At 44.7% G+C, this 10,915-nt stretch overlaps 1 protein-coding gene across 1 annotated transcript in view; it reads right to left on the bottom strand.

The window, feature by feature from the left end:
• Positions 1-1,982: 1,982 nt before the first annotated feature.
• Positions 1,983-10,915, bottom strand: part of kat6a (K(lysine) acetyltransferase 6A) — a 144,315-nt gene continuing 135,382 nt past the window's right edge. The window contains 3 exon segments of the mRNA XM_039768292.1: positions 1,983-3,504; positions 3,507-5,522; positions 6,353-6,641. Coding sequence (XP_039624226.1) covers positions 2,546-3,504; positions 3,507-5,522; positions 6,353-6,641 — 3,264 coding nt within the window. The 3' untranslated portion in view covers positions 1,983-2,545.

Here is a 10,915-nt window from a genome sequence, read left to right as displayed (position 1 = left end):
AAAAGTACATGCCACAGCGCTTGCCATTTTTCATATCCGTCATAGTGGTCTAACCTTTGACTAAGCAACTTTAAATGTCACTACCCTTGAGACCACAAATTATACATCACATACTGCATAAGAAAAATAAAATAAAGCCTAAGCACCGATTTATACTTTTAATTTACATTACCTGCATGGGTGATGTACACGTTTTCTTTTGTATAATGCACTGAAAACTAGGGCAGATTTTCAGTTCAAATACATGAACCAACAGGAATACAAACTTCAAGTTCATTTTCTTGTCAGCAACCAGGATCACAGAACAGGACACACCTGTGGAAGTCTCAGCCCTTAGAACATCACACATTTTAGTATAATAGTTTGGAAATCCAAGAAAGCAAAGTTTGAGTCGTCCAAAGGCTGAGATGCAGAACTTGGTTTGACAAAATTACTACACCTCTGAATCTGGGGGTTCCCCTCCAGTTACTGAAGAGGCACTTGCCACATGATTACCAATCAGCACAACGCTTAACTAACAGATTCCTAAAAAATGTCAGTAAGAAGTTAAAGCTGCAGGTACAGACAACAAAGATGGCTCAACATAATTTATTTTTTATGTTAAAATGTACAGAGTTCTTTTAAAGTACTTGCTAAAAAGAAAAAAGTGAAATTACATACAGGGGAAGAGAAGAGACAGACTGGCTCATGAACCAACGGGGCCCAATTCCTCTTCCTCATAGCTTACAACTCACCATGTACAATTACAAAGGATACAAAAAGGAGGGCGATATAAAGACAGCAATATACTCAGCTCCATTTTTACATGCGGCTTTTGGAGGCGCTGGGAGGCACCCTATACACAAAACGTTAAAGAACTTTAGAGATTTCTGTCTTTTTTGTTTTAAAATAGCTTTTAATATACTACAACAAAGATAGAAAATCCTAAAGATGAGATGAGATGAAAAGCTTAAAGGCATCAGTCACTAAGAGTGAGTATTTACTTTTTTTTTTTTTTTTTAATAAGATTACCCAAGTATCCTGCTAAAAAATACCTTTTTTTTTTAAACAGAAGTGAAAAAAATGACAAGTACCAATATTAATACGTAGGATATTTTTATATTATAGAAAAAACATTTTCTCTACAATAATTCTAAAGTCGAAAAAGGAGTCAGCTCTTTCATAAAAGGAAGCTGCCTGATTGATAAAATTCAGAGAAACAAATAAAAAAATAGTAATAACAAAACGAAATCCTCACTTTACAACGGTCTCCCTCCAGTTTAAAGTTTGAATACTGGAACATTAAACTTCTTATAAAACATTGGTATTAAATTAAAAGGTTGGTGGTGCAGCTCAAAGTGTACAACATTTACCGTACAGTGGTGGACGCAGGTCTTTGATCTCCCAGACTCCAATATTCCAAGCCTAAACTCCAGTGCTGTGCTATTAATGCACACAGACCAGAAAGCAGCTTGCACTGAACTCACAAACAGCTCCCGACTCAAGTGGCAGCAAAAAGAATCCTTTCCTGTAAATTAGGAAAACCTACCCTTCTCTTAAAGAAACAAGCAAAAAAGGAAATTCAAAACTAACATATATATTTAAAAAACAAAACAAATAAAATACATTAAGAGCAGGGGACCAGAGAAACACAGAAGAGGACTGTTTCCAATGCTTGTATGTACAATTTGGCTTTTTGCGCAAAACAACAAGTCTGGCCAGGAATGTCTACCGGGCAATTCTAGGGGGGCCTTCCCAAGTTTATACTTTCGGCTTTTGCAGTGTCCCCCTCTAGAACGATGGAAAGCACAAACACCTTGGCCCCCAGTCCTTCCCTCTCCACATAGAAAAATAAACCCAAGGCAATACAAGTCTGATGGCTTTTTTTTGTTATATAAGGAAGGACCACGAGTTTAATTTTTTGTTTGTAATTTTCCTAGGGTGCTGGCAGAATCCAACCCCCAATACCCCCGCCCCACCCCACCCCCACACTTTTTATCGCCATATAAGGCAAGTTTCCATTGCAAAGCAAAGTGTGATGTTTCCAACTAAGTGCCTTGTTTCTAGATACGCAGAGCGAGTTGCAAGGTGCCTCCAGGTCCTTTGAACAGTAACGTTACCTCGACTGAAACATCTTTAAAAATGGTCTGAAAACATAAGGGAAGGATATGGACTGCACACAAGCAATAACAACAATAAAAAACTTTAAAATTGAAAATACAAAAAAGGCTTAAATTCCATTTCTACATCCACACCCATCACCCTTAACAACCCCCACCCCATTCCCCACCCCAAACACAAGTTTTAATGCAGGTAAGGCTTCCTATTTCAGTTAAAAGATTGTGCGCATGGTTTCTGCTTTGAAAAACCACTTGTTAAAATCTGCACTCTTCTGGCTGCAGAGGAGAGGTGCACAGAAAATGCTGTAGCAACACAACAGTGGGGGGCCTCTGAGAAAGGTCCAGTCCTTGTTTGATTCCTTTTACAACATGGAGGGAGATACAAGTCTCACTGCTGAGCAACAACAAGGGGGATTACTTGGCCTTCCCGTCTCCCTGCCGTAAGCTCATCTGCTCATGTAAGGCGACTGCTTGGGCACCCCCGCATTCATGTAGCTGTGATGGGAGGGGCCAGTGTACATCATGTTGCCGTGGTGATTCGGCTGCATAGGCTGCTGTGGGTATGCCTGCCCTCCCATCATGCCCATTTGCATCTGCATAGGATACTGGGTGGGCTGGTTCATGTAGGCTGGATTGCCGTGATAGCTGCTGTTCATCATAGGCTGCGTCATGCGATACCCAGCCTGCATTGCATTCAGGGTGTTCATGTTCATCGAGTTCACGTTATAGGCTGGCGTAGGCATGAGATTTGGCATCATGCCTCTTTGTACAGTCAAGGCCCGGGGGCCACCTTGCATTGCAGCAACTGCTGTGGGGCTGCGTCCATACATCTGTTGCTGGTGGGTAGTGCCAGTTGGAAGGGGTGCGGACTTAGAACGGATAGAGATGTGGCCTTTCACAGCCATCTGACCCTGCAGACGCTGGGTATGTGGTATGCCAATGTTGGCACCAGGCATGTTGCACTGGAGCAATGGGCCTCCTAGGTTCATAGTAGTGGAGGCCAAATTGGGCGGAGGAGTCATGGTGGCTTGTGCTTGTGGTGTCCCTGCCAGAGGGTGGGGGGAAGGAGCTAACTGGGCTAACCCAGGATTGGACAAAGACACACTGGTTGCATAGGAAGTGACTGCAGCCGAGTGGCTGTAAGACATGGCATGGGGATCCATGATAGTGTTGGTCAGCTGCTGCAGTTTGGCCAGACTAAAAGTGGCTGTGGGCTGGGGATAACTGCTTGCTGCAAAGTCCTGCCCCATTCTTTCATACAGGCTAATGTTTGCCGAATTCCCTGACTCTGGGATCTCCATAATCATTGGTGTGGATGGAAAGCTGTTTCCCATGCTGCACTGGGACAAAGACTGTTGCTGTGGGGGTGGAGGTGCTGTTTGTTGTGAAGGCTGTGATGGAGGTAAGGAGGTTGAGGCTTCTTCTGATGCTGAGACTGGGGTTGCTGGTTGCTACTTGGAGGCCTCTCAATGACACAACTTTGGGGAGACTTGATACTGCAGTTGACCGTGGAAGGTGGCGGGGGTGGTGGAGGAGGTTGAGGCCCACTGCCTTGCTGCTGCTGCTGCTGCTGTTGTTGCTGCTGCTGTTGTTGTTGTTGTTGTTGTTGCTGCTGCTGCTGTTGTATCAAGCTACAGCTACTACTCATCCCTGCCATCTGGTTGACTACACAGCTACCTCCCCCAGCACTATTGCTGTTCTGGGCCATGTTACTGGAAGACGCCATCCCTCCTGCACCGCCAAAAGAGCAGCTGTTAGTCTGGGAAGAACCAGTGTTACTACCCCCACCTCCACATCCACCTCCCATTGTGGAGTCATAGCTGCTGGGGTTCTCATAATTCTCAGTTGTACTCTCAATGCTCCCAAGATCACTAAAGCCACTGTCCACTACCTGCTGAGAGTGGTCAGACACAGAGGGCACATCCATCATTGGGCTGGTTTCCATATTCTGCATGGAAGGAGCAGAGAGGGAGCCTTGCTCTGGGCTTATTTGGGTATACCCTGCTTCAAGGGCAGGTGGTACACTTGGGCTGCTTACTGACCGCACAGACTGACTTGGATGTGACTGCACAGAGGAGATTGGGCTGTTGTGTTCAGAGGCAGAGGTGTGCCCACAGTCTTCCACCATTGAGAGCTGGGGGTCGTCTTCCACCTGGTTGTAACTCTGCAGGGTCTGACAGGCTGCCAGGGTCTCCTCACAGTCCTCATAGGCACCCTCCTCTTGTGTCAGTGACTGGACAGCTTGAACTGTCTCAAGGTCCAACTCACTACTGCTATGGTGATGATTCTGGTTCATCTCTTCCTTGAACTCCTGTGGTTGCATTAGTCTATCCTTCGCTTCTGGCTCTTCAACAGTTTGATCTTCATCAGAGCCATGGAGCTGATCTAGTTCTGCTGATGTATCGTTGGAAGCCTGTTCTTCTTCAGAGTCCTGCTCTATACTTGTTTTGACTTCCTGCTCCTCTTCCTCCCCCTCCTCCTCCTCCTCCTCCTCTTTGTTAAGATTATCTTCCATTGCAACATGCAAGAAAGGCTCCTGGCCTTCTGGTTCTTCTTTAACATCTTCTTTAACTGCTAGTTGTGACTCTGGCAGTTCATTTTCAATAATTGCTTTTACTGCTATTGAACTGTTCTTCTCAGAAGACTCCAACTGGCCATCATCTTCATCATCTGCATCATGTTCATCACTACGATTTCTGTCAGATATTGCAGCAGTCTCACTCTTCTCACTGGGATGCTCAGGTGCATCTTCAACTACCTGGTCTTTTCTAACTTCAGGTAATGCGGGAGGGGGGAGGGGCTGTTGTTTCGAAAGGAGCTTTCCGTCTTCCTCATCGTCTTCCTCCTCTTCATCTTCATCTTCATCCTCCTCCTCCTCCTCCTCCTCCTGTTCTCCCTCTTCCTCCTCATCATCTTCTGCTTCCATATCTTTCAGGTCAGTGATAGGACTTGCACTGACTGCGGATTTTGATTGCTGCAACTTACCACAACCTTTTTCACCATTTTCTTCATCAAGGCCACCAGTATCTACGGGTTTCATGCTCTTACTTGTTTCTTCAAGTACTGGCAGCTTCTTTTCTGCAGTATGAATGGGTGCATCCTGCTTCTGGTCCCCTTGACTTTGCAACTTTTGCATATAGTAACTGCGAGGTTTTCTTCCAGGTTTTTGCTTTTGAGGAGCAACTACTGCCACCTCTTTTGGGATATTTGTTTCCTTCTCTCCCTCAAGTGTGTTCACTTCTGCTGCAGAGTCCTGGTTAAGTTTGTTTTCAGCCTTTTGGCCTGATCTTTTCTTCCAGTGCAATGGTTTACGGCTTTTTCCTTTGGGCCATCCTTTCTTCTTTTTTACCGCTGTTACAAATTCTGGCTCAGACTCGATCCTTCCTGCCTTCTCTAGAGCAGGAGGTTTCAGTTCCACTGTATCTGTAACAAGTTATAAAAAAAACTTAAGGTTAATGCATGTGGTAAAGTAAGGTCCGCAGCTGGGAAAGGAGGCTGTTTTAATACATAAAAAACTAATTGCTCCACTCCCGTCTCTGGGTGGGGGCATGGTAGCGTGGCAAGAGTGGTTCCCATGTGTCATGTGGGAGTGGACAGCCCTGCGCTTAAGGCACAGGATCGCCTGTGACCCTAAATGGTGCCAGGAGCTCCCGATTGCCACAGCTGTGCTGCGTCCCAGTTTTAAAAGGAAGGCATGAGTTCAAGAGGAAACAAAAAAGTAGGTTGGTGGTCGAGACGAAAACAGACTGGCCAGTGACCAGAGAGATAGACAAGAATAAGGTTAAAAGGAAATGGAAGACAGAAGGGCAGAGATGGAGAGTGCCCAAGCAGAATGGAGTGAGCCTCAGGGCCGTGGAAGGGGCAATCTTGCTGAGCTCTTTCTTGAGAGTCGGAGTAACCCGATTGACTGCGTCTACCCACAAGGACCGAAGGTGAGTGGCAGGAGAGGCATGTAGGGCTCGACGGGTTCCCCTGCATATGCTGAAGGAAGGGCGGCAGAGAACACAGCCTCAATATGTAGACACAAGGATTAAATGGAAGCATTGGGGCTCACTGTGTTTATGGACTGGCTCTGGTTTTTAACCTCATAATTTTTAACGGATTATTTATTGAACTGCTTTTAATAGGGCAGGTGGAACTGAACCCCACCATCACAATGCAGTTAATAACTTTACAAAAAAAAAAGAAAGGACACTACCCATTAAACCACTTTACCATTAACTTAATTAGAAAAAAGTGAACCACTTCCTCACCTTCCTCTTCTGACTCGCCCTTTGATTCACTTAATTTTCTCTTGGAGGAATTTTCTTGTCGAAGGGCAGCTCTTGGGGGTAAACACCTGCGGAAGCCTCTAGTAGCTGTAGTTCCAGTTTCATGGGGTTCTCCACGTTCCAATGTGGGCTTGAGGCAAGGCATGGGCCTTTCAGTGTCCGAGTCAACAAAAGGCTCATCCAACACCTCTGTAGTCTCAGATATAGTCTCAGTGACAACACTACTGGGTGGATGGCTGCGTCGTCTGAAGTGCCTTTTCCTAATGGGTTTCTAAAGAGAAGAATAAAAACTTTAACAAAGCCAAAAAATGAAAGATCATTATAAAGCTACATCAAGTGCAGTAACTCGGTAATATGCTTACATACTTTTTATTAAGATGGGATGCTCAGACTGCTAAATAGGTATTAATATATTCACAGATAAATGTCTCCCAGCAGATGAGCAGGAAATATAATTTCTACAAACTAGCTGACTGCTGTGCAATTCCAAACCAAGACAAAGATGAGCAACAGACTGACATTCCTGTATGAGCTTTGATTTTCCATCATTTTCAATCATGAGACATTATTAATGACACCCACAACATTACATATTACCCACGATGTTTAACAGGTGGCAGCAGACACCGAGTGCAGAAGGCTTTCTCCAAGCATAAACTTGTCTGGATGAAGTAAACAAGGTGAAAGATGATTTGCCAGACCATATTACTTTTTCCATTGATAAGGGGCTCAAGAGGTGTCATGTGAAAAAACCAAACAATCAGATTAATCTAAGCTCAACTGATATGATCACATATTAAAAATATGACATACAAACTGTCGTTTATAAAACTGGAAACTGACAGGAAAACATCCTTACATGTATAAGAACTGAAAAATATGCCTGCAAACTTCATCTTGTATGAGACTTACTCATAACATGAGAATTTATACCTAGCAACAAAAGGCAAAATAAAAATACTTTCATTTTAGCTACTATCCAATTGTTGAAACCTTAGAAACCACTGACAAAATGGACACGCAATACAGGACAGACAAAATGAGAATGATATCAATATGTTGATGCAGGCCAGGAGAAGACCAGAGGGAGCTAAGTAAGAGTAAGATGAGTCATTTAATCCATTAAAGTAAAATCACAGGTAATAATTAAATGAGTCAGGGTCATTTTGCTATGGACTATAACGAAACAACCTCCATTTGTATCTCATTATTTTAAGTATCACCAAGTTAGAATGTGGCGTTTATTTAGCATCTACTGTTAATTACAACAGTATGTCCATTTTATATATGGACAGAAATCCTTGAAGAGTAAGGAGACAAGATGCATTTAATGTAGAAGTTTTCAAATATCAATTAGACTTTTTTTTTTACTCAAGTTAATGATTGGCTATCAGCTACCAGCTCTGTTCCACTCTTGAGAGCTCAACCACGTGCAAACGCACTATTCCAGGGGATGTGCTCTCTCCATAGTTCCCTGGGGATCTTTTACAGAGAAACTGCAAAGTAATCAGTAGTAGGTCAGAATATTTTCAGTTGAAACTTGCCAGGTGTCTTCAAGGCTACCATTTGCACGTCCTCACAGTTCCCTTAAAATCAAAGAGTTTAAACACTATACTTCCCTAGAAGGCTGGCGTCCTTCAACATCTGCAATAAGATGCTGCAGATGTTCTATGACACGGTTGTGGTATGCACCCTCTTCTATGCAGTGGTGTGCTAGGGAGGCAGCATAAAGGAGAGGGACACCTCATGCCTGGACAAACTGGTGAGGAAGGCAGGTTCTACTGTAGGCACGAAGCTGGATAGTTTGACACCTGTGGCAGAGCGATAGGCACTGAGCAGGATCCTATCAATCATGGAGAATCTAATGCATCCACTGAACAGTATCATCTCCATACCAAGGAGCAGCTTTAGTGACAGACTGCTGTCACCATCCTGCTCCACTGACAGACTGAGGAGATCGTGGAGATCGTTCCTCCCCCACACTATGCAACTTTTCAATTCCACTCGTTGGTAAACGTTAACATTATACAATGTTACTGTCTGTTATACCTGCCTCACACTCTCCACCTTGCATTTTTATCACTCTTTAATTAATATTGTTTTTATCAGTATGCTGCTGCTGGGGTATGTGAATTTCCTCTTGGGAATGGACAAAGTATCTATCTATCTATCTATCTATCTATAAGGGGATATATGCAGAAGAAGGGATTTGCAAATGTGATCAGTGCAATACACTGTAACCATACCAAGTTAATCATATAAAAAGTTTCTTCCTGTTTATATGGTAGTATATGGCTTTTTATTTCCAGCGCCGCATCTGAGTGGCAGCCTTTCCAGCAGCTCCGTATATGACTTTATCTTTTTACCTTTTTATCTCTATTTTTCTCTATTTCACTGATCACTTCTACCACTTTCTTTTATGTGGAATTGCTCCCTGGACACTTTTTACTATTTTACTATTTGACATGGATTTTTACACTCCGAGAATCGCCTATTCAAGTAGTCAGCTTAAAGCACTGAGAAGAAATGCTTATGCCGGTGTGGTTCCTTATTTACCTGACGAGGTAAGAAGACGATATCGGGCAGCCGAGCGGCAAAAGATAAAAGATAAGATTAAATCAAGACAACTTGAGAGAAAATGGCGTTATAAACCGTCGGTGCCTTCTGTGATCCTGGGAAATGTAAACTCACTACCAAATAAGATCGACGAACTGGCTGTGCTGGTGAAAAATGTCAGAACCTACAGAGAATGCAGCTTGCTGTGTTTTAGTGAAACGTGGCTAACGTCTACCATCCCAGATGCTAACGTGGAGCTACCTGGGTTTAGCACAGTACGCAAGTACCTGCGGAAAGAAGAAAGGAGGAGGACTCGCTCTCTATGTCAATACAAAGTGGTGCAACTGAGGACATGTAAACATTAAAATCTCCACTTGCTGCAGGGACATCGAACTGTTGGCTGTAAGTCTGCGCCCCTATTACTTGCCCAGAGAGTTTGGACACGTGATTGCTGTTATTGTTTACATCCCCTCAAGCGAACGGAGATGGCGAGTGACATCATCCATTCCGCAGTTGCTAAGTTACAAACGCAGCACCCTGAGGCACTTGTGCTAATCGCTGGAGACTTTAACCATGTAACGCTGGACAAAACATTACCTGCCTTCTCCCAGTATGTGGATTGTAACACTCGGGGAAACAGGACTATCGACCTACTGTATGCAAGCGTTAAAGACGCATACAGCGCCACCCCGCTGCCTGCGCTTGGGAAAGCAGATCATAACCTGGTTCTGCTTCAGCCTCAATACAAACCAAGAGTGAGGCGCTACCTACAACTACACGCTCATTCAGGAAGTGGTCCCTGAGGCAGAGCAGGCTCTGAGAGACTGCTTTGGAACTACAGACTGGGATATATTGCTTGGGTCACATAGTGAGAACATTGAAGAGGCTGTTGAATGCACAACTGATTACATCAACTTCTGTATGGACATTGTAGTTCCAGTAAGAACAGTATGCTGCTATGCTAACAACAAGCCATGGGTTACAAGTGACATCAAGGGCCTTTTGAACCAGAAGAAAAGGGCTTTTAAAGGTGGTGATCAGCATGAGCTCAAGTGCGTGCAGAAGGAACTCGAGTCCAGCTCAGGGCGAAAGAGCAGTACAGGAGAAAGCTGGAGCAGAAGTTGCAGAACAACAGCATGAAGGAAGTGTGGGATGGGATGAAGATTATCACTGGCTGCAGCTCAGGCGGGTGCCGCCATCGAGACAGGCGTGGAGAGAGCAAACCAAATGAACAACTTCTTTAATAGGTTTGATCACAGTAACCCACTCTCACCTCGAGTACTGCATCCTCCAACCATCCTTCTGCTGATACCAGCATAGGTGAGACATCCCCACCCACAATTACAGCAGCCCAGGTGAGCAGAGAGCTGAAAAGACTTTGTGCCAGCAAAGCAGCGGGTCCAGATGGTGTATCGCCACGACTGCTGAAGGCCTGTGCGTTGGAACTGGGGAGTCCTCTACAGCGCATCTTCAACCTGAGCCTGGAACAGGGAGAGTCCCAAGGCTTTGGAAAACATCTTGTATCACCCTGTCCCAAAGGTATCACGTCCTAGTGAGCTGAATGACTTCCGGCCTGTTGCTCTGACGTCACATCTGATGAAGACCATGGAGCGGCTGCTGCTTCACCACCTGAGGCCACAGGTCCGTCACGCCCTCGACCCTCTGCAGTTCGCATACCAGGAGAAGGTGGGAGCGGAGGATGCCATCATCTATATGCTACACGATCCCTCTCCCACCTGGACAGAGGCAGTGGTGGTGTAAGAATTATGTTTTGGACTTCTCTAGCGCCTTCAACACCATCCAACCTCTGCTCCTTAGAGACAAGCTGACTGAGATGGGAGTAGACTCACACCTGGTGGCATGGATTGTGGACTATCTTACAGACAGACCTCAATATGTGCGTCTTGGGAACTGCAGGTCTGACATTGTGTTCAGCAATACAGGGCGCCGAGGGGACTGTACTTTCTCGGTCCTGTTCAATCTATATAC

Source organism: Polypterus senegalus, chromosome 11 (assembly GCF_016835505.1).
Source record: "Polypterus senegalus isolate Bchr_013 chromosome 11, ASM1683550v1, whole genome shotgun sequence".
In the NCBI taxonomy this organism is placed as follows: domain Eukaryota; kingdom Metazoa; phylum Chordata; class Cladistia; order Polypteriformes; family Polypteridae; genus Polypterus; species Polypterus senegalus.
This window is presented reverse-complemented; position numbering and strand designations above follow the sequence as displayed.